The sequence below is a fragment of the Dipodomys merriami genome, unplaced genomic scaffold (genome assembly GCF_024711535.1).
Source record: "Dipodomys merriami isolate MVZ:Mamm:240054 unplaced genomic scaffold, mDipMer1.0.p SCAF_22, whole genome shotgun sequence".
Lineage (NCBI taxonomy): Eukaryota > Metazoa > Chordata > Mammalia > Rodentia > Heteromyidae > Dipodomys > Dipodomys merriami.
The window spans coordinates 19,545,001-19,570,404 of record NW_027203604.1 but is presented as its reverse complement, the minus strand read 5'-3'; the positions used below and the strand labels follow the sequence as shown (position 1 = coordinate 19,570,404).

Here is a 25,404-nt window from a genome sequence, read left to right as displayed (position 1 = left end):
AATAAATAAATTCCTGCCTGAATACCTCGAGGTATTCTCTTCATTGGCTACCTAATTAAGCCTATTTACCTTCCACTATCAATTTGTGAATGTACCACTCTGCTTTGGATTAAACCCAGAAATCAGACATGAGCTCTACCACTCCACCCTCCATGGCTAGAATCCTTTTTTTTTTTTGGTGGTGGTGGTGGTACTGATGCTTGAACTTGCTAGGTAGGCACTCTACATCTTGAGCCATGGTTCTTAGCCAAGTCCTGCAGCTTTCTCTGTTAGTTTAATTAATTCACACAAATATGCAGTTTTGTTTTCCGTTGTTTTTTTTTTGTCAGTCATGGGGCCTGAACTCTGGGCCTGGGCGCTGTCCCTCAGCTCTTCAGCTCAAGGCTAGCACTCTACCACTTGAGCCACAGCACCACTTTCGTTTTTTTCTGCTTATGTGATACTGAGGAATCAAACCAGGGCCTCATCCATGCGAGGCAAGCACTCTACCACCGAGCCACCTTCCCAGCCCCTCCCTCAGATTCTTTAGCACTCTACCACTTGAGCCACTGCCCCCCTTCCAGCTTATTCTGTTTATGTAGTACTGAGGAATCGAACTCAGGTCTCATTCATGCTAGGAAAGCACTCTACCACTGAGCCACCTTCCCAGCCCCCTTGTTTTCCTTTTTGAGATGATCTTGCTACAGCTACAATGTATTGACAATGTCAAGGCTGTACTTGAGCTCACAGCCCTTCTTTTCTCCATCTCCCAAGGGCTGAGATTATACCCAGTTTACAAGTATTTCACTTAGTAGTTGTTATTATACCTCATTGAGAGATGGGGACACTTAATAAGTAGCGCTGACTGGTCCAAATACACATTTGCTAGTGGCACAAACAACTCTTCATTCCGACTGTCAGTTCTGTCCCTTGGAACAAGAAGGTAAATTTCTTTCCTGGATCATTTGAAAGCTGACATTGGACAGGGACTAGACTATGGGAAAACAAGTTTTTATTGCTTGATGACAGAGCTCTGATTTGGAGAACAGCCTGCTCAGAATTACCTCTCCAGATAGCTCCACCCACTGGACTCTTAGCACTTGGGTTAAAATGCAGGGTAAAGCAACAATCGACAACTTGTTCTACTCAGGATAGAGCTTGGCAGCAACTCCTGGAACTACTGTATGGCACCTTTTCCACTCCAAGGCCATCTTGGAGGCTGCACTGGGGAGAAAGAATCAGTCATGCTTACACTTACAGACAGAAAGTGGTGCTGGGAGGTGTTGCTGGGGAAGTTCAGAGGCAGGTGGACATGGAGGTGTATGCCTGTAAATTCCACCCCTTGGGAAACTAAGGCAGGAGGCTGAGTTCAAGTTCTCCTCTTGAGAAACAGACAAGATATACAAGTAGTTGATGGATGTGATGGTGCCCACCTGTCATCCTAGCTATGTAGAAGGCAGGAGATAGGTGGATCATGGTCTGAAAGCCCACTTGGGGAGAAGTTATCTGAAAACAAACAAAACTCCAACATAGCCAAAGCTGGGAGCTGTTGACTCAAGATTGTAGAGATCTGAGGGTTGAGGTTCAAAGCCAATTCAAATATCTCCAATTAAAAAGCAAAAAGGCTCACGCCTGCAATCCTAGATACTCAGGAGTTGAGATCTGAGGATCATGGTTCAAAGCCAGCCGGGGCAGGAAAGGCTGTGAGACTCTTATCTCCAATAAACCACTAGAAAACGGGAAGTGGCGCTGTGGCTTAAGTGGTAGAGTGCTAACCTTGAGCTGAAGAGCTGAGGGACAGTGCCCAAGCCCAGAGTTCAAGCCCCACAACTGGTCAAAAAAAAAAAAAAAAAAGCAAAAAGCTGGAATTGAAGGTATGGCTCAAGTAGCAGAGTGCTAGCTGTTGAGAGGTAAAGCTAAGACAGAGCACAAGACCCTGAGTTCATGCTCCAATACAACAAACACACACACACACACACACACACACACACACACACACACACACACACACACACACACACACACACACACACACACACACACACTCTCTCTCTCTCTCTCTCTCTCTCCCTTTCCTTCAATACTCAGGATGATGAAAATAAGGCAGAGGTTTTATAAAACAACTTTGGTTGACCTGTAATCCTAGCTACTCAGGAGGCTGAGTTTTTTTTTGTTTTTGTTTTTTGTGGGGGAGGATTAGGAGGTCATAGAGCTTGAAATCAGGGCCTGGGCACTGTCCTTGCACTTTTTCAATAAAGGCTAGTGCTCTACTACTTTGACCACAGTTCCACTTCTGGTTTTCTTGTGATTAGCTGGAGATAGAAGTGTCACAGCCTTTCCTGCCTCGGCTGGTTTTGAACCATGATCTTCAGATTTCAGCCTCCTGAGTAGCTTGGATTATAGGTGTCAGACACTGGCACTTGGTTCCATAAGACTCTTATCTCCAATTGATCACCAAAAAAAGCCAGAAGTGGAGCTGTGGCTCAATTGGTAAAGCACCACACACAAGTGAAAAAGTGACAGTGCTCAAAGACCTGAGCTCAAGATCCAGGCCCAGAGCGTGCCTTTGAGCCTTGAAAAAGCCAACCAAGTACTCAGGATCTGAGTTCAAGTTCCAGGACTGGCAGGAAAAAAGAAAAAAAATCCCATTGAGATATTTGCATAGACTACAAAGGTACATTTACCTCTGAGGAGCATCTACCATCATGCTTGCTCGCTCTGAGATGTCCCAGGGTGGGGAGAGACCCCCTTCAAGCCCGGGGATGCCCGGGTAGTTCCTGTCAACTCTACACTTTGATTGATTTTCCCCCACTGAAGCAGGGCAGTGAAGTCAACCATCGTGTCCTATGTGTTCTTACAGTCACAGTAAAGACGAAAGACTCCACAGCCGAGGGCCCCCACCCCAACAACACAAAGCACCCGCTGCCCCCCAATACCAAGGCCAAACCAGAGCGGCGCGGCCCACGATGACCCCGCTGACCCCCCGCAAGCCACTGTAGCCTGGGAGAAACAAAGGCCGGAAGTGCGGCCGGAGCCTCCCCGCCCCCATAGTCTCTAGACGCCCTCTCTAGGACCCCGGAGGTCTCCCGTCTCGATGGTTTCTTGAGGTTCAAGGACTCAGACCTCCAAGGATAGGAAAAACAAGTGAAAAGAGAAGGGGCGAGGAGGGGAAAGAAAGGCTAATGTGTGTGAGAGCAACCTCATCTAGGTCTAAAGGTCAACTGAGGGGTTGCAGGCTGGCTGATTAACATCCTGGCTCCCTCCATCAGAGAAGCAAAGAGATTTGCTCAGTGACATAACTGGGCCAGAACCCAGATGGAACTTGTAGTAATGATGGGCTGAGGGGGGGGGGGATCATAATATAGGCATGAAATCATAAATGTATGTATGAGATGTGGTTCCTATGCATGAAACCTTAGTGTAAGGTATATTAAATACGTAGGTTTCATTAGGTAGCTGATGAAGAGAACACCACAGAAGTTTATTTATTTATTTAGGGTCCGGTTGTGGGGCCTGAACTCTGGGCCTGGGCACTGTCCCTCAGCTCTTCAGCTCAAGGCTAGAGCTCTACCACTTGAGCCACAGCGCCACTTCCGGCTTTTTTCTTTTTGCTTATGTGGTGCTGAGGAATCAAACCCAGGGCCTCAGGCATGCAAGGCAAGCGCTCTACCACTGAGCCACCTTCCCAGCCCTTCTTTTTTTTTTGCCACTCCTGGGGCTTGAACTCAAGGTCTGTCCCTGAGCTGCTTCTTCTTTCTTTTTTTGCCAGTTGTGGACCTGAACTCTGGGCCTGGGCTCTGTCCCTCAGTTCTTCAGCTCAAGGCTAGTGCTCTACCACTTGAGTCACAGCGCCACTCCCGGCTTTTTCTGCTTATGTGGTGCTGAGGAATTTAACCCAGGACCTCATGCATGCATGCAAGGCAAGCACTCTATCACTGAGCCAACTTCCCAGCCCAGCTTCTTTTTGCTCAAGGCTAGCACTCTACCACTTCAGCCATAGCACCACTTCTAGCCTTTTCTGTTTATGTGGTGCAGAGGACTTGAACCCAGGGCTTCATGCATGCTAGGTAAGCACTCTTCCACTAAGCCACCATATTCCCAGCATGCTCTAGCGCTTTGAGCCATAGCACCATATTCTGTTTTCTGGTGGTTCATTGGAGATAAGAGTCTTATCGACTTTCCTGCCTGGGCTGGCGTTGAACCTTGATCCTCAGATCTAAGCCTCCTGAATAGCTAGGATTACAAGTGTGAGCCACCAGTGTGTGACTGAGAAATTAGAACTCTTGTGCATGACTCTTGTGAAAGCCCCTGTGAAAAAGCATTATGGTGCTTTCCTCTTTCTTCTTCTTTTTTTTTTTTTTTTTTTTGTTGTTGGTTGTGGGGCTTGAACTCTGGGCCTGGGCACTGTCCCTCAACTCTTGAGCTCAAGGCTACTGCTCTACCACTTGAGCCACAGCACCACTTCCAGCTTTTTCTGTTTATGTGGTACTGAGGAATCGAACCCAGGGCCTCATGCATTCGAGGCAAGCACTCTACCACTGAGCTACCTTCCCAGCCTCTCCCTCCTACTCTTTAAAACAAATTAAATTAGCATAAAGTGTGTACAAAGAGATCTTATTTGGTCATGTGCATATATGCATACAAGATCAAGATCAGATGCCCCTCCAATCATAATTCAGCAACCAGTGGCAGGGTTTATGGTGCCGTCTAGTGGCGATAGTACAAAACTGCAATAGAACCTAAGGAGGTATTTTTAGAAATTTCTGAATTCTGAAAACCACAGTTCTTGTCTGTGCAGCCTAAGCAGAAAATGTGATGCTGGCTTGCACAGTGTTAGAAGAGTGTGCATAAAGCTTGGGTACTCAGTGGTCTAGAGAGTACATGCTCTGAGCCTGGAAAGGTATTTATGGACAGTAAATTGAAATAACCCAGGAAGCCAGGCCCTGGTGGCTCATGCCTGAAATCGTAGCTATTCTGAAGGTTGAGATCTGATGATTATGGTTCAAAGACATGCTGGGCAGAAAAGTCTGTGAGACTCATACCTTCAATTAATTATCAAAAAGCTGGATCTGGAGCTTTGGCTCAAGTAGTAGAGCACTAGCCATGAGCAAAAAAGCTCAGGGATAGTGCCCAGGCTCTTAAGTTTGAGACCTAAGACCAGCACCCCTCAAAAAAAAGTTGCCAAAAAAAAAAAAGTTGCCCACTAATTGCGTGGGGGTGGGGATCAAGTTCTGGCTGCATTATTCATAAATGAAGTTGGCCTGGCCATTTCATCCCCAGATCTCTATTTGTGACCTGTAGAACAGGAATTATCTCATGTTGTGAAATTTTCCACTTTGTCTTCTAAGCTTTTCTTGTTCACTCAGGCTTCTGTCCATAGTTCCAAGATCTTTTTTTTTTTTTTTGAGCATTATTTTTTCTATTGTGAAAATACTGTACAGAGGGGTTACAATTACATGGGTGAGATAATGAGTACATTTCTTATCAAGCATTGTAGGCTCTTCCTTTGTTTCCCCTTCCCATCCCTTCGTATCCTCCCCACAGTCCCCCCCACCAAACACATCTCTCTGTTGCAATAGGTCCTCCTGTATCCCTGTTTTAATGATTTGTTTTTTCCCTTCCCCTCCACATATACCAACATCAGTTCCATGATCTTTTAAAATTTTTCTCCTTTTTCTTTGAGACAGAGTCTCAGTGTATAGGCCCAAACTCATGATCCTCAAACTCATGGTTCTCTAGCTTCAGCCTTCCAAGTACTTGGATTACAGGCATGTGCTACTACACTTGGCTCTCAGTGTTTGTTTTGGTTTTTGTTTTGGTTTTTTTTTTGGGTCCGGTCATGGGACCTGAACTCTGGGCCTGGGCGCTGCCCCTCAAGACTAGCACTCTACCAACTTGAGACACAGCACCACTTCCAGCCTTTTCTGCTTATGTGGTGCTGAGGAATCGAACCCAGGGCCTTATGCATGCAAGGCAAGCACTCTACCACTGAGCCACCTTCCCAGCCGTTTTTTTTTTTTTTGTGTGTGTGTGTGTGTGTGTTTTTATCCACACACATGGGGCACACACAACCTTTTCCACCAACACCACACGCAGCGCACACACAACTTTTTCCACCGACACACAACATACACGGCACAACACAACCTTTTCCACCAACACAACACGCGGCACACACAACACATTTCCCTTCATTATCCGGATCCGGAGTCTGGGCGGCGCGTGGGGTCCTGCACACCCCCACCAGCGTGCGGGGTGCCGCGGACCCCCCCCCCCCCCCAGCCCCAGCCCCAGGGTCTCTGCGGACCTCTCCGATTCTGCCACTGCCCGCGCAGGCCGACCCGCCGCGTGGACCCCTCGCCCCGTCTTGTGTTTGTTTTTTAAAAGACAGCTTTACCTGTACAGCTCACCTATTTACAATACATGCTTCAATGACTTTTAGTGTGTTCACAGGTTTTTTTTGGTGCCACTTACTGAGGCTTGAATTCAGGGCCTGGATGCTGTCCCTGAGCTTTTGTGCTCAAGGCTAGCGCTCTACCACTTGAGTACAGTTCCACATCCAGCATTTTTTCTGGTTAACTGGATAAGTGAAAGAGGATGGGACATATCCATCCTGGGAGACCACACAGAGGCAGGCAGGCACAGGAGAAAGATTATTATAAGGTTTATTAGAGTAGCCATATTTTCCCCAAGAGGGAGCACATGGCCTCTGTCACCATCCAGCTAGCAGGAGGGTCTGGGGAAGATCAGAAGTGAGGTAGATGGGAGCTCAGGTTGGTCTGGGTGGAGAGAGGGAGGGGCCAGCTGTATGGCGGGAACTCCAGGAATGGGAGGGGCCCAGGTGTGGGTGGAGCTGAGGACTAAAGGTGAGCATAATACTAACAATAAAGAGTCTCAGACTTTTCTGCATGGACGGCTATGAACCATGATCCTCAGGTTTCAGCCTCCCGAGTGGCTGGGATTACAGGTGTGAGCCACTGATGCCCAGTTTGGAGAATTCTTTAATGGTCATTGAAAATCTGTCAGTGGTATTTTGTTGGGTGGGCAGGAGATGTCCATATTTGGTTTCCTGGGTTTCTAAATGTCCTTGTGTGCCCCTTTCGATGGTTCCACCCAACTCCCCCTCACACTTCTCACAGAGGTTAGAAGCAATCTTTGAACTTTTCTTGGCAAGCTGTCTTAGGCTTTCTGCCCTCCTCAGAATTCTGACTCTGTCTGGGAAGTTCGCCCTAGGTTTCTGAGTGGCTTGGCGTCCTCATCTTCTCCCACATCTGTGTAGAATTTGAGATTTCCTTTCCCCTTTGCCAGCCCCCTTTCCTTGAGCTGGACCTTACATTCCAATCTGCCCTGGCTGCTAATGTTGACTTTGCTTTCTTTTCCTCTTTTATCCAAAGTGTTTGTTCTGTTCTGTTTTATTTGTTCAAGGCATTACTATCTTTTGTAATCTCAATTGGTGTATTTTACCCTCTACTTCCTGGAGTCTACTTTCCCCCCGGAACCTCTCTACTGTTTACACAGGTTTGGGTGAGGGGATTGTGGGTTTTTGTTTGTTTTTTTTTTTTTTGGGTCTGGTCGTGGGGTCTGAACTCTGGGCCTGGGCACTGTCCCTCAGCTCCTCAGCTCAAGGCTAGCACTCTACCACTTGAGCCACAGCCACTTCCGGCTTTTTTTTTTTCTGCTTATGTGGTGCTGAGGAATTGAACCCAGGGCCTCATGCATGCGAGGCAAGCGCTCTACCACTGAGCCACCTTCCCAGCCCCCGGATTGTGGTTTTCATATGCACCAAGGAAGTCATTTCTGATGCCTGTCATCTTAGCTACTCAGGAGGCTGAGCTCTGGGGATGGCAGTTCAAAGCCAGCCCGTTCAGGAAATTCTGTGAGGTTCTTATCTTCAATTAACCACCAGAAAACCGAAATGGAGCTGTAACTCAAGTGGAAGAGTGCTAACCTTGATCAAAAAAAGCTCAGGGACAGCACCCAGGCCCTGAGTTCAAGCTTCAGTACCAGTGTGTGGGTATGTGCGTGCGCGCGCACACACACACACACACACACACACACAACACACACACACACACACACACACACACACACACACACGGTGTAGCCTTTAAATTTAGGCTTTCAAGAAAGACTTTTTTTTTGTACTGGGGTTTGAACTCAGGGCTTGGCAGGCTGGCACTCTTCCATTTAAGTCACTCCTCTGTCCCTTTTTTGCCTTAGTTATTTTTCAGATAGGGCCTCTCCTCCCCTTTCAGGATTGGCCTCCCAATGTAATCCTCCTCATTTCTGCCTCCTGAGGATCTGGTATTACAGGCATGACCTCCCTGTCTGGCCCTTAAGACAGATGCTGTTGACTCACAATTCTGAAAGTTAGAAAGGATTTCTTAAGCATCTCAGGCAGAGGGATTGAGTTTGGGGGTAACCCAGGGTGGGAGCATGGATTCTTACTACTCTTATTTCTTGACAGGCTATAAAGGAAGGTGTTGTGTAGGAAGGAGCAGCCCAGGCATAGGCAGTTGAGGCTTACTAGAAAAACCAGGTGTGAAGGTTCTGCCCTGACCTGGGGCATTTAATACTGTGATAGCAGTGAGTATGTGAGGAAGAAGAACTCATTCAGATGGGTCTGGGGGTGGGTGGGGGTGTCCCAGAATGCCAGGGCTGGCTCTTAATTTCTTGGGGGTGGGCTCTTTGTGGTCTCAGACCCATGCAGCTTGGGATAACCTGGTGGAGGGTGGTGTCTACAGGGAGAGAGGGAATGCTAGGGAAACTGAGGCACAGAATATATTTAGGGTGATGGCCACATTTATACACATCAATAGTAGACTACCAAGCCATGATGAAGGGAGGTGTGAGCCACGTTCAAGGTCAAGACCCATTCAAGGTCAAGTTAACCAAGGTGAATACATTGCTTTAAGTAGATAGAATTTCAGATGACTCCAAGGGGATGCGTGACAAAAATGGACACGTACTTGGGCAGTGTTTCAGTTTAAAGATGGCTTTCTTTGCTAAACTGGGCAAAGATATGATTATTTTATTCTATTTGTGTGTGTGTGTTAGTCCTGGAACTCGAATTCAGGGCCTGAGCACTATCCCCAAGCTGTTGTGCTCAAGGCGAGCACTCTACCACTTGAGCCACAGCACCACTTCCGGTTTTTTTGTGGTTCATTGGAGTTAAAAGTCTCACAGATTTTCCTGCCAGGGTTGGCTTTGAACTGCAATTCTCAGATCTCAGCCTCCTGAGGAATTAGGATGACAGGTGTTGAGTCCTCAGGGCTCCGTCAAAGGGATGATTTTGAGAGGGGGGTTACAGATGGGACAATTAGTATTATTTTGTTAAACAAGGGAGTGATATTTGGCAAAGGGCGTGATCTCCAAGCCTTCTGCCTTGAAATCTATCACCTGGATTTGCGCCATCCTTTGTGTTGCTTCCCCAGGGACCTTGGTGACATCTCCCTCTCATGGAGCCAAGTCCTCCACCTTGGCCCTGGCTCTCTACCTCTCATGCCACTGCACTGTGAGGGGCTGGGGCAGGGCCGGGTGCTGTACGCTGCACTTGTGGTGGCCTCTGTCCTGAGGGTCAATTCTCATCAGCACCCAGGCCTGGTAAGTGCCATTCCCGCTGGGAAGAATGACGCTCTCTGATTCAGACTCCTGGGCTACGCGGGCCTGGTTCCAGTGCAGGCTGATTCCTTGTGGATAGAAATCATACGCTAGACATTTGAGGGTCCTGTGTCTTCCAGGGACCACATGGCTTGTGATCCGTACAGAAGGAGGGTCTGTAGAGAGATAAAATGGGGGAAACTGAGGACTCGAAGTAATCTCCTTCTCTGTGCCTCCTCCTGCCCCTCTCTTCCCAGAAACCCTGACACAGGTCAGGGAAGGTGGAAGCCTCGCTTGGGCCCTCCTTATTTGATCATGAAATGCCTGACTTTACTATTATTATTATTATTATTATTATTATTATTATTATTATTATTATTATTGTTATTATTGTTATTATTTGGTGCTGGTACTGGGACTTGAACTCAGGGCCTCTTGCTCTTGCTTTGGCTTTTTTCCCCTCAAGGATGGTGCTCTACCATTTGAGCCACAGCACCACTTCTGGTTTATTGGAGATAAGAGTCTCACGAACTTTCCTGCCAGGGCTGGCTTTGAACCTCAATCCTCAGATCTCAGTTTCCTGAGTAGTTAGGATTACAGGCGTGAGCCATCAGCACCTGGCTACACACACACATATACACCACACACACACACACACACACACACACACACACACACACACACACTTTTGAGGGACATTCTTTTGGGACAGTATATTATGTCCCAGGTTAGAAAGAGTCCTAGAAGAGGAGTCTAAGGGACTGGTAGGAGCAGCCTGAGTGGTCCTTTGAGCTCCCAACCTGAGAGAACACTCCCTTGATCTTCTGTTCAGTATTGATGCAAGTCACAAAACTACCTATTTCCCTACCTTGCCGATCCAGCTGGGTCCTGCTGTAGTTCAGGTACCTCCGCAGGATTCCAGGACACTCCTCCTCCAGGTACGCCTTGGCCCGCTGCACATAGACCTTCTCTGCCTCCCATTTCTTCTTTGTTTCCTGGGCTGCTATATCCAAGGGAATCCAGGCTGGGATGTCTTTGTTGAATCTGATGAAGTCCTCTCCATCGTACGCGTAACTCCAGAATGCTCCACTGCTTCCGTTACTCCAGAACTCGCAACCGAACCTGCCCTGGAAGGTGTGAGACCCTGATTCCTCCCCCACCCCCCAGGAGAACCAGTCAGCCTGGGGCCAGCTGCCCCTGAAATCCCTCACTCTAGAAAAGCCTTAGAAATCTCGGCAGGCAGCACTACCCAGCGCCGCCCCCTCCCCACACCACTCTGCCACTTCTCTTGGCAAATAGATTATCTGTAGGCAGAGGAGAAAACTCTGGGCAGTCTGAGATGAGACCGACTTCCTAGGGCTGGCTGGTTCAAATCTGGAAGCAGGTGTTCACGGCACACCTGATTATTTGGTGTTGCCTCCATAAACTCTCCAGGTTCTTGGGTTCCAAATCCTACAAATCCTAGACTACCCCCTGCCCAGGCTGGCTGTTGTGTGAACTTGAATCCCATCTCTCTACACTTCACATTTCTTATTTCTGAAGTGGCAACAATAGCACTTTTCTTCTTTTTTTTTTTTTTTTTTTGCTGGTCCTGGGGCTTGAACTCAGGGCCTGGGCACTGTCCCTTGAGCCTCTTTGTGCTCAAGCTAGTGCTCTACCACTTGAACCACAGCACCACTTCCGGCCTTTTTCTGGATATAAGAACCTCATTGACTTTTTTACCTGGGCTGGCTTTGAATCATGGTCCTCAGGTCTCACTCAGCCTTCTGAATAGCCAGGATGACAGGCATGAGCCACCTCTCTGAGGTGGTTTTTTTTTTTTTTTTTTTCTCAACGCTAGTGCTCTGCCACTTGAACCATAGCTCTACTTCCCCCTTTTTGGTTGTTCATTGGAGATAAGAGTCTTACAGATTTTCCTGCCCAGTCTGGCTTCAAACCACAGTCCTCAGATCTCAGCCTCCTGAGTAGCCAGGATTACAGGCATGAGCACCCAGCCCATCCCTCCTTTTGAGGGAGGTTCTCTGTCCATCCCATTGACCTGCTTGCCCTCATTGGGTAGAGCTAACACCCTCCTGCCCCTCCCCCCCCAGCTATCGGCTGTCCACTGACCTTCGCTGTCCTGGTAATAATCCATGATGTCTCTCAGGGTCACCAGGAAGATCTCCTCTCTGGCTTTCTGAAGCCGGCTCTCCTCCTTCCAGTCTTCCATTCCTCTTACCTGGCTCCACAGGCCCAGGGGCTGTGCCTGCTGGCTCTCGCTGTCATAGTGGAAGAAGGCCTGGTCATTGAGGAAGGCTAGGGCCTGAAACCTGGGAAAGCCTTTGCTGGGCCTGGACACCCCGGTGTAGAGAAAGGTCAGAGCATGGTGAGCACCTATGGGAGAGAAGAGAAAAAGAGCGAGGCTCAGCATGGCCTGGCGTCCACTCTGCTTCAGCCCCCCACCCCTGGGGCCTCGGTGCTCACTCCGTGGAGGTTTCCAGCCCATGTTCTTGCTATATAGTTTCTTCTGCTTAGCAATGTAAGATACTATTTCACAGGTCAAGGTGGCTCAGAGCTGGAAGAATGGGAGTGGAGCCATGGCTTCCTTTTTTTTTTTTTTTTTTTGTTGGTCATGGGGCCTGAACTCTGGGCCTGGTCGCTGTCCCTCAGCTCTTCAGCTCAAGGCTAGTGCTCTACCACTTGAGCCACAGCGCCACTTCCGGCTTTTTCTCCTTATGTGGTGCTGAGGAATCGAACCCAGGGCCTCATGCATGCAAGGCAAGCGCTCTACCACTGAGCCACCTTCCCAGCCTATGTCTTCCTTTAAGTCAAGGCTCTATGAGCTGACCTGCTCCTTCTGTCTGTCTGTCTTCCTTTTAGATTATGTATTGTCCCAAAGCCTTGGTCTCCAGTCTGTGCTGGGACCTTAGCCTCTCCGGATGTGTGTGTACGTGTGTGCGTTCATGTGCACATACGTGTGCTAACACTGGGGCTTGAACTCAGGGCTTCACTCTCTTGGAGCTCTACCCATGACCCCACTTCTGGCTTTCTTTTTGCTGGTTACAAGGAGATGAGAATCTCTTGGATTTGTCTACCTGAGATAGACTTCCACCAAGATCCTCAGATCTCAGCATTCAGAGTAGTGGAGATTACAGGTGAGAGCAACAACGCTAACCTCTCTCTGGCTCTGTCTCTATTCCCTGGATGCCATGAGGTGAGCAATCTCTCTACCTTGAGTTCCTCACTGTGGTGAACTGCCTGACAGCAGAGCAAACAACAGTTAATGGCCATGGACTAAAACCATGAGCCCCCCAAACCGACCTTTCCTTATTATAAGTTGATGACTGCAGGAATTTTGTCATAGTGCTGGAAAGCTGAGCTCCATCTACACTGAACTTGACGTGAGTGTGAAATCCACATTTTTATCAGGTTAAGTCACTGAAAGCTTTCTTGATTATGGCAGCATTGCCTAGACTCCCCTGAAAAATACATATAGGTAGAAAGTATGGAGGAAAGATTTTCCTGGAAAATTTAAGAAATGACCCAGAATCGATCAAAACAGGGTAACACTAGGTTGGAGCTCAGAATTCCAAGAGGTTTTACTTTGCTTCCCCCCACCCCCTCCGTCAAGGGGCTTGAACTCAGAATCTGGGCACTGTCCCTTATCTTTTTTTTTTTTTGCTCAAGGCAAGCACTCTACTACTTGAGCTACAGATCCACTTCCCACTTTCTGGTGGCCTGGGCTGGCTTTGAACCATGCTCCTCAGATCTCAGCCTCCTGAGTAGCTGGGGTTACAGGCATGAGCCTCCAGTGCTTGACTCCTTAAGATCTTCTTTAGCGGGAGTCCCTCCATGGCTCCCTGAATGTTTCTTACAAGTGTGAAGCTGGCAACAATGCACTCCCATTACTGCAGGCTACGCATCCTTCCCAGCCACTTCATGGGTCCTCAGTCTTCCTTCTGGATTTTTCCAGGACTTATCCTGGCTTCACCCACTTACCGGCTGGGGTTTCCGGGGGGACTGCAGTACCCAAAAGAAGAGGCAGGGACAGCAGCACAGGGACCATGGTTATCATTGTCCCTGTTCTGAAGGGCTGGGCAGGAACTAAGTATTTCCTCTTGGGACCTGGCTGTCTGCCCGGGGGAGGTGCATATGCAGCCAATGAAAGTGCTAGGATGGAATCCTCCTCTCCAGACAGGAAAAAAAAAAATACCCCACTGCTATAGCGGGGCGGATGTGTGGCCACAGGGTTTCCAGCTGAGAGCTGCGATATCTGCCATCTTTGCGTCCCTCAGATGCCAGAAGGACGGTGGGCTGGAGGGGTTCGTGTTGAGCAGCAGACAGCTGCCATGTGTGGTCCTTCCGGTCCTTTGTCACCCAAGAGATTGGTAGAAAGACTGAACATTGTCAAACCATACTCCCCCTCTCCCCTTCCCCTCTAGGAAAATTCCCTTTTTAGTTCTTGGTGATATTGGGGTGTGGAACTCAGGGCTTCATGTTTGTTTTCACGCACTCTGCCACTTGAACCATGACCTCTTCTCTCCCTACTGGTTATTTTTGAGAAAAAGGATTTATTTTATGCTCAGGCTGGCCTGGGCTGCCATTCTTTTACTTTTGCTTTCTGGTATCTCTGGGGATGAAAGGTACATGCACTGTAGCTGCGTTAGCAGGTGTGTAGCACTAGGTCCAGCCCTTGGTTGAGATGCAGTCTTGTGAATTTCTGGCCTCAAACTGTGATTCCTTCAATCTCTGCCTCCTAAATAATTAGATTTACAAGCTCAAGCCAGTTAGCCTGCTTTCTCTCTCTCTTAAAAAAAAGAGATTATTAGATTTTAGTTCTGAGGAATATAAATGAATGCCTGTACATTAAAAAGTAAATGAACAAATTTGAATTTTGTTTTTGTTTGTACTGGTACTGGGACTTGAATTCAGGACCTGGGCACTGTCCCTAAGCTTTTTTGCTCAAGGCCAACTCTCTACCACTGCTCCACCACTGGCTTCTTGCGATAAGCATCTCATGGACTTTCTTACTCAAGCTGCCTTTGAACAGTGATCTTTAGATTTCAGCTTCTTCATTAGCTAGGATGAAAGGTGTGAGCCACCAATGCCTTGCCAGAATTTTATTTTTAAAAATTACTAGGCATTGTTGGAGCTTGAACTCAGGGCTTGGGTGCTGTCTTTTAGCGTTTTTAGCTCAAGGCTACCGTGGCTTTTTGGTGGCTAGTTGGAGATAAGAGTGTCATGAATTTTCCTTTCTGGATGATTTTTGAACCCTGATCCTCAGATCTCAGCCTCCTAACTGGCTAGGATTACAGGTATAACCCAGTAGTGTCCAGCTAGTTTTTTGGTTTTTGTTTTAAATTGTCTTCTCCTTGGCTGAGCTGTTTCCTTAGTTCTCTGTGTTCTTGTTAGAGGCAGGCCTCCGTGTGTGACAGGTGGTATAGAGCTAGGGATTGGGACCCTACCTTTTCTCCTTGTAGGTGAGAAGCAGCATTCACAGGCTTACAGGCTCCCCTTCCTCCAAACACACCCTGAGGGGTACTGGCAGTCTGATTGCCTCTGATTCAGTGTTCTAAGTCCATGAAGGTCATTAAAGATCTAATGCAATCCTGCTCCAATCAATAGAAACCATCAGTTTCCTGACCTTTCCCCAACCCTTTAGACAACTGGTTGACCAGCGGAGACATGGAGCTGGGTCAGCTGGGGAGGATGCTTTTGATACACAGAGGCAAAGGCCAGTGGGTCTCCTTAATCTTTCCTGGGGCATGTCAAGAATGCAGAATGCTGTCTGAACTCTACCCAGGCCATTTCTCCAGGTAGTGTTTACTGTGAGCATTATTAGGGGGTGAGGTACTGACCCTCTTTGGAAAAAAGAAGGCCTGCTTATAGTTCACACTATAAATACCTGAATTGCCCAAACTAAGTTTTTTTTGTTTTTTGTCAGTGGTGGGGTCTGAATGTTGTCTCTGAGCTCTACCACTTTGTGCCATAGCTCCACTTCTGGTTTTCTGGTGGAGGTGAGTCTCATGGACTTTCCTGCCTGGGCTGGCTTCGAAGTGGGATCCTCAAATCTCAGCCTCCTGAGTGGTTAGGATTACAAGTGTGAGCCACTGGTGCCTGGCAAGCTAAGTATTTTATTTCATTTATTTTAGTTCTGAGACTGGGACTTGAATTTGGTACCTGGATTTGGTGTTTTTACTCATTGGCTAGCACTCTACCAACTGAACTATGCTTCCAATCCCAATTTAATTTAATTTTATTATGTGCCAGTCCTGGGACTTGAACTAAGGGCCTGAGCATTGTCACTGAGCTTTTTTTTTTTTTTTTTTTTTTGCCTTCCCTCAAGGCTAGCACTTTATCACTTGAGCCACAGCTCTACTTCTGGCTTCTTTCTTTTTTTTTCTGGCTAATTGGAGATTATAGAATCTCATGGACTTTCCCTTCCCTGGACTGGCCTCCAACGATGATCCTCAGATCCCAGCTTCCTGGGTAGCTAGGATGACAGGTCCCCCAGGGCCTGGCCCTAAGCTCAGCCCTTCTTGATTGTAATGACAAGCTTACTGTGTATATGAGCATTTATCCAGGCTGCCCACAATCCTCACTGGAGATTTAGGGGCCTGGGGAACTTTCCACCGAGGGACAAGCATGCTGCTGGCTGTGGGGGTCTCCTGCTTTCTGCCCGTGTCAGAGCATTCTACGGACTCTGGAATCAGTGCCTGCCCGGGGGGCCTGCCCCACACCCCACACCCTCAGGCTCTTGTCTCTGTTGGGGGGGTGGGGACACAAGGCACCAAGGCCCAGTTCCAGGGCCACTGGAACCAGAGCGATATAAAAGTGGTCGCTAGGCGGAGCGCGAACGCCAGCGGGACGCGCCTTGCTCTGCACCCCAGGCCGGGGCGGGGGTGTGGGGGGGATGAAGGGGGGGGCGATGGTGCACAGCCCCGAGGTCCGGAGGCCCCGCTGCCGAGAGCAACGCACTGGGCGACCCCAGAGGCTTCTCCCGAGCAGAGGTGACGCAGGGAGCCTTGAACTGATGTCCCGGTTCCATGCCTTGCGAGAAGAGGAGCCAGCGGAGGCCGACTGCAGAGCTTCGGGGTGGCGGGCCGCCGCGCATGCGCGCCTCCGCCTCTCCAGCTCCGCCCCGCCCACCGGGTGACAGCCCATCGTCCAGCAGGTGGGGTGGGGGAGGGAGGCTTTTGAAAGCCCCAGGCCCTCAGTGTTCGATCTGAGATGGGTGCTGACCCCCCCACCCCCGGCATTTCAGTTAAGGGGGTGCCCTTCTCCCCGCTTGCGGATTCCTGAAGGGGCTCTGACAGATGAAGTCTCCCCAAGGGTCTTAAACCTTCAGCCTATCCGGAATTGCGTTTCAGTGGGGGAGTAAGGGGTGTGTGAGGGTGTGCATGCTGGTGTGTGTATGGGTGTGCATGTAGGTATTTGTGGGAAGGCCCCCCCCCCCAAAAGCCGAGCTGCGAGACCCGAAAGGACTGGGAGATGGAATGCCTCCTGCCAGGACTGGCTGAGTTTCCTTGGAAAGGTCAATCAGTGCTGGCTTGAAGGGAATTCAGATTCCTGTCCTGGTGTGTGCTAACTCCACACCAAGCTTTCTGGGAACTTGGGGATGGTCAAAAATCTGTGCTAACGACGGTACATGGTCTCCATGATAAGTGGATGCTAAATCCAAAATGTTAGGTGATATGACAAAACTAACAAGACTTAAGAAACAAAGAACTCCCACTCATCTGGTCGAACCACTACTAAATATCCCCATGCTGCTGATCACATGTATGATGTATAACATGTGAACACCGTTATATGTTATAGACTGTGATAGACAATATGTTCCAGGAAAGTTAGAATGAACTTGTGACTTTAAATGAGCATCATTATTCCACAATACTGTGAAATTCGGGAAATTATGTAATCACTTAATCACAATCAAAAAAAAAAAAAAAGAACCTCGGGGAAGGTAGGGAGGGAAGGGATGGTAGGGGAAAACAATGGAGGGGGTAACAATGTTCAAGAGGAAGTGTACTTATTACCTCACTCATGTAACTGTAACCCTCTGTATAGTATCTTTATAATAAAAAAAAATCTGTGCTAACTATGATTGACTGCTTCCACCTGTTTGTTTGTGTTTGTTTGTTTGTTTGTTTCTTTCTTCTTCTTTTTTTTTTTTTGGTTGGTCGGTCATAGGGCCTGAACTCTGGGCCTGGGCGCTGTCCCTCAGCTCTTCAGTTCAAGGCTAGTGCTCTACCACTTGAGCCACAGCACACTTCTGACTTTTACTGCTTATGTGGTGCTGAGGAATCAAACCCAGGGGCCTCAGGCATGCAAGGCAAGCACTCTACCACTGAGCCACCTTCCCAGCCCCTCCACCTGCTTCTTAATATAAAAAAGTTACTTATCACTTGAGTAAAATGATACCAAATGATTGGTGCTGGTGACTTCAAGGAAATTCTGACCTCATTCTCTGCATGCATGTACCCTACTCAAATACCTTGTGAAATGGTCACAGACATTTGCAGCTGGTGGAAGACTTCAGGCTCCTGATGCCCTAAACCTCAATGCCATGGTCTGGTGTCCATTATTGTTTTGTCCTTGGTGGCTGAGGGTTGTGACATTTGTGTGTGGGCTTCTGTCTGTGCACGTTTGTGTGTGCAAATGCGTGTGTGCATATTTGTATGCATGTGCATTTGTGTATAGGTATGCATATTGGTGTACATGCACGTCCACAAAGGTGCATGCTTATGCATGTATGTGTGTTTGTGTGTGAAAGATTGACCCCCACCCTATTGTCCCAGGCACATACAGACTCCAGGCAAAATCCCAGGTCTGTGTGAACTTGTTTGAAGTGCAGTCAGGTCAATCCACCTAAGCCCAGCTGTAAATATCCCATTGTGGGCCCAACTGAAAGGCCCCCACCTTCCTTGACCTAGTGGCTTTTTCATTAATCTCTGCCTCCTCGCTTGGACCTCCTATAAAAACCCAGCTCCTGTCCAACTCTCGGGCACAACCTCCAAACCCAAGGGAAATTCTGTGCCCCTCACTGATCCTTATAAACAGTCCTCATCTGTTGATGATCGACTCTGGCCTATCCCTTTTCTGTTTTCCTCCATTTTCCTAACTGTGTATATATGTGTATGTGTGTATTTGTGAGTGTGCATGTGTTTGTGTGTGGGTGTATATTTATGTACATGTGCATATGGGTTTGAACTCAGCACCTGGGGCTTTTTCTGTTTGCTTAGCTGGCTCCAAATCACCTGGACACGTCTCCAGGAGCTCTTTTGTTGCTTATATTTTAGAAATGGAGTCTAAGAGTTTTCTTCCCAGGTTGGCTTTGAATCATGGTCCTCACTGGATCTCAGTGTTCTGAGTAGCTGGGGTTACAGGTGTGAGCCACCAGCACCAGTTTCCATTGTCAGTTATTCTTATGGCAGTGTAATTTGCAATCCAGAGCAAAGAAAGCTTTGTGCTCACTAAAATCATTTGTGTATGGCCGGGTGGTAGTGGCTCACGCCTATAATCCAGCTACTCAAAGGGTTGAGTTCTGAGGGTCATGGTTCAAAGCCAGCCCAGGCAGGAGAGTCCATGAGACTCTTCTCTTCAATGAACCACTAAAAAGCTAGAAGTTGAACTGTGGGTCAAAGTGGTAGAATGTTAGCCTTGAGCAAAAAATGCTCAGGGAGGGCTGGGAAGGTGGCTCAGTGGTAGAGCGCTTGCCTCACATGCTTGAGGCCCTGGGTTGGATTCCTCAGCACCACATAAGCAAAAAAGAAAAAAGTCGGAAGTGGCGCTGTGGCTCAAGTGGTAGAGCGCTAGCCTCGAGCTGAAGAGCTGAGGGACAGCGCCCAGGCCCAGAGTTCAGGCCCCACGACCGGACCCCCCAAAAAAAATGCTCAGGGACAGTGCCCAGGCTCTGAGTTCAAACCCCATGACTGACAGAAAAGAAAAAAAGAAAAAGAAAAGAAAGATCATTGCTTCCATTGTTCTTGGGTACAGAGGTGCTAGGCCACCATCTTTCCTTCCAATCCTGAGTGGGCTGGTTTTGCCACATCAACCTGTGGCAGTGGGAGGAAGTTGCCCCCCCTCCCTCAAGAGAAGAGACAAGGAGAGCATTGTGGGTGGAATGAAGGAATGGAATGAGGCTCTCTTTAGCCCCCCCAGGGGCTTTTTTCCTGGCACCAATCCTTCACGAAGAGATTGTGAAAGAGAAGTTTTGTCTTAGTGTTTTACACTCCTGACAACAGCTTGGCAATAATTAGGCAGAACTCCCCTCCTTCCAGCCCCCTGGCACCGACTGGAGCCGCCCACTCTGACACCCACCCTGCCCCTGGCCCTGGATGGTTATAAATAGAACCATTGACGAATCAAGAGAAAAAATAATGTCCCAATTGCCTAAGCCTTGTGTGTCTCCCCACTTTCCACCCCCACAGCAGATCCTTAGACAGGCTGGTGGCTTGGTACAGCTCTGAATGGTGAGGGCAAAGGTCTTGGTTTCCAAGAACAGAGTCGCATGCCGTGAGTAAAAATGTATGGAGCAGGCCTGACTCAGTTTCTCCTCTGGGGGAGAGGAGGAAAGTGTGACTCTGGGACTATGCTTGGCTCCCACCAGCCTCTTTCACTCACTGCCTCACTTTGTAGGGGAATTTTTCCCTCTTTGTCTTTTACTTTCCTTCCTTCCTTCCTTCCTTCCTTCCTTCCTTCCTTCCTTCCTTCCTTCCTTCCTTCCTTCCTTCCTTCCTTTCTCCCTTTCCTTCCTCTCTTTCCTTTCTCTCTTTCCTTCCTTCTTTCTTTCTTTTTTTATCTTTCTTTCTTTCTCTCTTCTTTCTTTCTTTCTTTCTTTCTTTCTTTCTTTCTTTCTTTCTTTCTTTCTTTCTTTCTTTCTGACTCATGCTTTTTGGCTGAGTTGGATTTAGATGAAGATCCTCCTACCTCCACCTCCTGAGAGGCTGGCATTACAGGTGTGTGCTATCACGTGCCGTGTCCTTACTGTTGTGTAGCAGGAAGATGCCATCAATATCTACTTCCTACAGCTGTAATGATGGTCAAACAAATTAGTGTTTAACATGGTGGTTAGCAAGGCATCTGGGATAGCTTCACTGGTCTTTTAGTACTCTTTCCTGGAGGAAGGGGTTTGTTCTGGAAGACAGGAGACTACCCTGGGATCAAGGGGCCTGTGCTTGGATTTAGGCCTCTGGCAGCCCAGGGGAAGGGATGTTGGGTGGGGAATTGCAGGGTTTTCTGCTGCAAGGGTTTGCACCGTGAGTGACTCTCGCAGTGCGCTAGGCTTGCTTTGGATCAGAGAGGAAGATTTAGATGCTGTGCCTTTGCCCATGCCTGGACCCCCTCTCCACTGTCTAAGGTAATGACAGGCATCCTGGGCTTTGCCACGCTCATCCAGCTGCCTAGAAGATGGTAGCATGTCCAATGAGTTATCTTAGGAGAGGAGAAGACACCCCAGAGGTAAGGTAGGAGTTGCTGTGCAATTCTGGGAAGGAGTCACTATTCCTCTGGGTTTTATTTTTCTCTTTCCCTCTTACTGCCCCCCCCCCCATTCCCTCCCTCTCCCAGCCACAGCCACAGCCAGTACTAGGGCTTGAACTCAGAGCGCTGTCCCTTAGCTTTTTTTTTTTTGGTGCCAGTCTTGGGGTCTGAACTTGGCCTGGGTGCTGCCCCTGAGGTTCTTTTTCTTAAGACAAACACTTTACCACTTGAGCCACAGCACTACTTCCAGCTTTTTTTTTTTTTCTGAGTACTTCAGTGAAGATAAGAGTCTCACGGATTTTTCTGCCTAGGCTGACTTTGAACCGCGATTCTCAGATCTCAGTCTCCTGAGTAGCTAGGATTACAGGTGTGCGTTGCCAGTGCCTGGCTCCCTTTACACTGAAGGCTGGTGCTCTACCACTGGAGCCACAGCTCTAATTTGGCTTTTTTTTTTTTTTTTTTGCTAGTTAATTGAAGATAAGAATCTCACCATCTTTTCTGCCTGGGTTAGCTTTGAACCTTGATTTCCAGATCTCAGCTTCCTAAGTAGCTAGGATTACAAATGTGAGCTACCAGCTTTGTGTAAAAAAAAATACAGCCCACCCCCAACTGCTGTAGAAATAATGTAACTGACAAAAGCTGTTGGTGGAGGAACTGAAGTTTAGTCTCTAAAGAGAAGCTGTTCTCTAGAGCTCCTCGGCCCCCGCCCCCCCCCCCCCCGCAGCCTTGAGGCTGTCAGGAATGAACAGGGCTGGGGATGGAGTGGGTGGCAGCAGGAGGCAGGGCCAGGGCCATTGCTGCGACCCTGCCTGACTCCTGCCCCTGGACTCCCCTATGCTTCTTTCCCCGTGGTGGGTGCTTCTGTGCAGAGCTGGAGGTAAGTTGCGGGGTTGGGGCTGCAGGTGGGGCTGGGGCTGCAGGTGGGGCTGGGGCTGCAGGGAATGGAGGCTGACATCCATGCTGGTGAAAGTATTTCCTTGAAGAATTCCTGACTGGTTCTTCTCACCAGAATTGTCTCCCATCAGTATCGTGGTTGTCCTGGGCTTGATTTAGGAGGCAGCTATCAGAAGTCTCTGTAAACCCTGCTTCTCTCTTGGCAGGCTCAATAAATACTGATGGCTGCTGTATGTGTTTTATTATTTATGTATTTATTTCCCAATACTGAGGCTTGAACACAGAGCTTTGCCCTCTTGCTTGGCTTTTTCACTCAAGGCTGGGCTCTACCACTTGAGCCACAGGTCCACTTCTAGCTTTTTTCACCCCTGGTTAGTTGGTTAGTTTCTGCCTAGACTGACTTCAAACTGTGATTCTCAGATCTTAGACTCTGAGTGGCATGAGCCACTGGGTCTGGCTTGGCTTCTTTTTCCTTCCTTCCTTCCTTCCTTCCTTCCTTCCTTCCTTCCTTCCTTCCTTCCTTCCTTCCTTCCTTCCTTCCTTCCTTCCTTCCTTCCTTCTTTTTGGTGCTTTTCTCAGGGCTTGAACTCAGGGCCTCCTCCTCTTACTAGGCTTTTTTGCTCAAGGCTGGAGGTCTACCACTTGAGCCTACAACTCCTCTTCTCGCTTTTTGGTGATTAATTGGAGATAAGAATCTCATGGACTTTTCTGCTTGTGCTGGCTTTGAACTGTAATCCTCAGATCTTAGCTGCCTGAGTAGCTATAGGTACCAGTGTGAGCCACTGGTGCCCAGTTTACCTGTTTTTTTTTTCTTTCTTTCTGTCAGTTGTAGGGCTTGAACTCAGGGCCTGAGCTCTGTCCCTGAGCTTTGCCACTCAAGGTTAGCACTCTACCATTTTGAGCCACAACTCTACTTCTAGTTTTTGGTGGTTACTTGGAGATAAGAGTCTCATGGACTTTCCTACCTGGTCTGGCTTCAAATCATGATCCTCCAATCTCAGCTTCCTTGATAGTGAGGACTATAGGCATGACCTGGCTCTCACCCTTGTGAGCCAGGGAATGGGAGAGAGGAAAGGAGGGAAAGAAAGACAAAGGGTTCCTACCGGAAGAATTCTCCATTCCATCTGCACCAAAGTTTGAGACAGAATAAAGGAAGGAGTTGAGCACTGGTGGCTCACACCTATAATCCTAGCTACTTGGGAAGCTGAGATCTGAGGTTCATCCTTGAAGCCAGCCAGGGCAGAAAAGTTGGTAAGACTCTTATTTCCAATTAACCACCAAAAAGCCAGAAATGGAGCTGTGGCTTATGTGGTAGAGTGCTAGGCTTAGGCAAAAGAGCTGAGGAACAGCACCCATGCTCTGAGTTTTTAGCCTCAGGACCAGCACCAATTGGGGGCGGGGGGGGAGTGGGGGGGGAAGGGAGGAAAAGAAGAAGAGACAGAACAAGAGGGAGAGAGAGAACATGCCACACTGACACACATTCATCACAGTATTATCTTATATAGATGATTCCATCAACTAATAGATACAATCAGAGGCTTGATATTTACTGTGGCTTGTATAACTTAATGATCATTTTGGGTGTTTATCAAAGTCCGTATGTAAAGGTTTGAGCCACAAGGTGGCAGTATAGCAGGGTCCTGGAGACCTTTAAAAGGTGGGGCCTCATGAGAGGATTTTAAGTCATTGTAAGCATTGAAAAGTATTGTGGGATCCTGGTCATCCCAGCATCCTTGGGTGAAGTGATGAATTTCAGTGGCTGACCTGCACAGAGCTTGGGTTATGCTATGGGTACTCAGACAATGGAACCTGGAGCTCCTTCTCAAGCCAGTGAGCAACACACCTGTACTGACCCTGGTCATCTTGCCCCACAGCAGGATGTGTGGAAGGCTCCTATGGCAGCTGTTGGCTGAGGATGGCAGGCATTCTACCCCAGTGGGGCGTCTCCTGCTTCCAGTACTGCTGGGATTCCGCCTGGTGCTGCTGGCAGTCAATGGGCCTGGAGTCTATGGTGATGATCAGCGTGAATTCGTGTGCCACACCCAGGAGCCAGGCTGCACAGAGGCCTGTTATGATGCCTTCCAGCCCCTCTCTCCACTGCGCTTTGGGGCCTTCCAGGTCATCCTGGTGGCTGTCCCCAGTGCCCTCTATGTGGCCTTCACCCTGTATCATGTGCTTGGGCACTGGGAAGAATCAGGGAAGGTGAAGAAGGAGGCAGTAAGCTGTGAAGGAGAGGGGAGTGTAGATGTTTCCCAGGCTGGGAGACGCAGGCTGCTCTGGGCCTACGTGGCCCAGCTGGGGGCTCGCTTGGTCCTCGAGGGGGCAGCGCTGGGTGGGCAGTACCATCTGTATGGGTTCAAGATGCCCAACTCCTTTTCATGTCGCCGAGAGCCTTGCCTGGGCATCATCACCTGTCATTTGTCCCGCCCCTCAGAGAAGTCCCTCTTCCTCAAGACCATGTTCGGGGTCAGTGGGCTGTGTCTCTTGTTCACTCTTTTGGAGCTTGTACTTGTGGGTTTGGGGAAATGGTGGAGGATCTGGAAGCACAGATCGGCCTCCGCTAGCTGCTTTTCCTCTCCGGAGAGCACCACCAGACCCAAGGAACCGGCCGATCGTCTCCAGGTGGTGGAAATGAAAGAGTAGCTTCAAGAAGCAGGTGGGAAGGACTCCCGATTCTGTCTCTCTCTGCCCCTACAATCTTTGGTTTTTGGGACAGAATCATCCATACTGATGGTGTTTCTCCACCGAGGACAGGATGGTCCCACAGCCTTCTGGGAATAAGAAGTCCATAACAAATTTCCAGGCAGATGTGTTCTGATTCCTGCCCACAATTCATCTCTCAATCAATAATCAATCAATCAATCAATCAATACCCATCCATCTTCGTCAATGGATTATTCCTTGTAGTGAACCAGAATGACAATGTCAGTCTATAGTACCACTTACCTTTCCACTTAGGGGCTTTCCTCCTACATAAAAGTCTCAGCTCCACGGGCTGGGAAGGTGGCTCAGTGGTAGAGCACTTACCTTGCATGCTCAAGGTCCTGGGTTCGATTCCTCAGCACCACATAAGAAAAAAGCTGGAAGTGGCGCTGTGGCTCAAGTGGTAGAGCGCTAGCCTTGAGCTGAAGAGCTGAGGGACAGCGCCCAGGCCCAGAGTTCAGGCCCCACGACTGGACCCAGAAAAAAAAAAAAGTCTCAGCTCCTGCTTGATCTCTTATTTTGTAGGGTTGTTTTAAAGATGCTCAGCTTGCCTGAAGGAAAGCCTATGATTGGATCTTCTTCAAAACATCCAGGGAATGGAGGCTGACATCCATGCTGGTGAAAGTATTTCCTTGAAGAATTCCTGACTGGTTCTTCTCACTAGAATTATCTCCCATCAGTATCGTGGTTGTCCTGGGCTTGATTCAGGAGGCAGCTATCAGAAGTCTCTGTAAACCCTGCTTCTCTCTCGGCAGGCTCAATAAA

General features: G+C 48.6%; 2 protein-coding genes across 2 annotated transcripts; one reads left to right on the top strand and one right to left on the bottom strand.

Moving 5' to 3' along the window:
- Positions 1–7,519: 7,519 nt before the first annotated feature.
- Azgp1 (alpha-2-glycoprotein 1, zinc-binding) lies at positions 7,520–13,667 on the bottom strand. Its single transcript, XM_070033617.1, has 4 exons — positions 13,558–13,667; positions 11,689–11,952; positions 10,448–10,723; positions 7,520–9,755 (listed from the first exon to the last, which is right to left on the bottom strand). Exons 1-4 carry the CDS (start codon positions 13,631–13,633, stop codon positions 9,472–9,474), a joined length of 900 nt encoding a protein of 299 aa, XP_069889718.1. The 5' UTR covers positions 13,634–13,667; the 3' UTR covers positions 7,520–9,471.
- A 7,289-nt stretch (positions 13,668–20,956) lies between these two features.
- Positions 20,957–25,242, top strand: Gjc3 (gap junction protein gamma 3). Its single transcript, XM_070033622.1, has 3 exons — positions 20,957–20,973; positions 23,811–24,592; positions 25,165–25,242. The coding sequence occupies exon 2, from the start codon at positions 23,815–23,817 to the stop codon at positions 24,577–24,579; it is 765 nt and encodes a 254-aa protein (XP_069889723.1). The 5' UTR covers positions 20,957–20,973; positions 23,811–23,814; the 3' UTR covers positions 24,580–24,592; positions 25,165–25,242.
- The last annotated feature ends 162 nt before the right edge of the window (positions 25,243–25,404 follow it).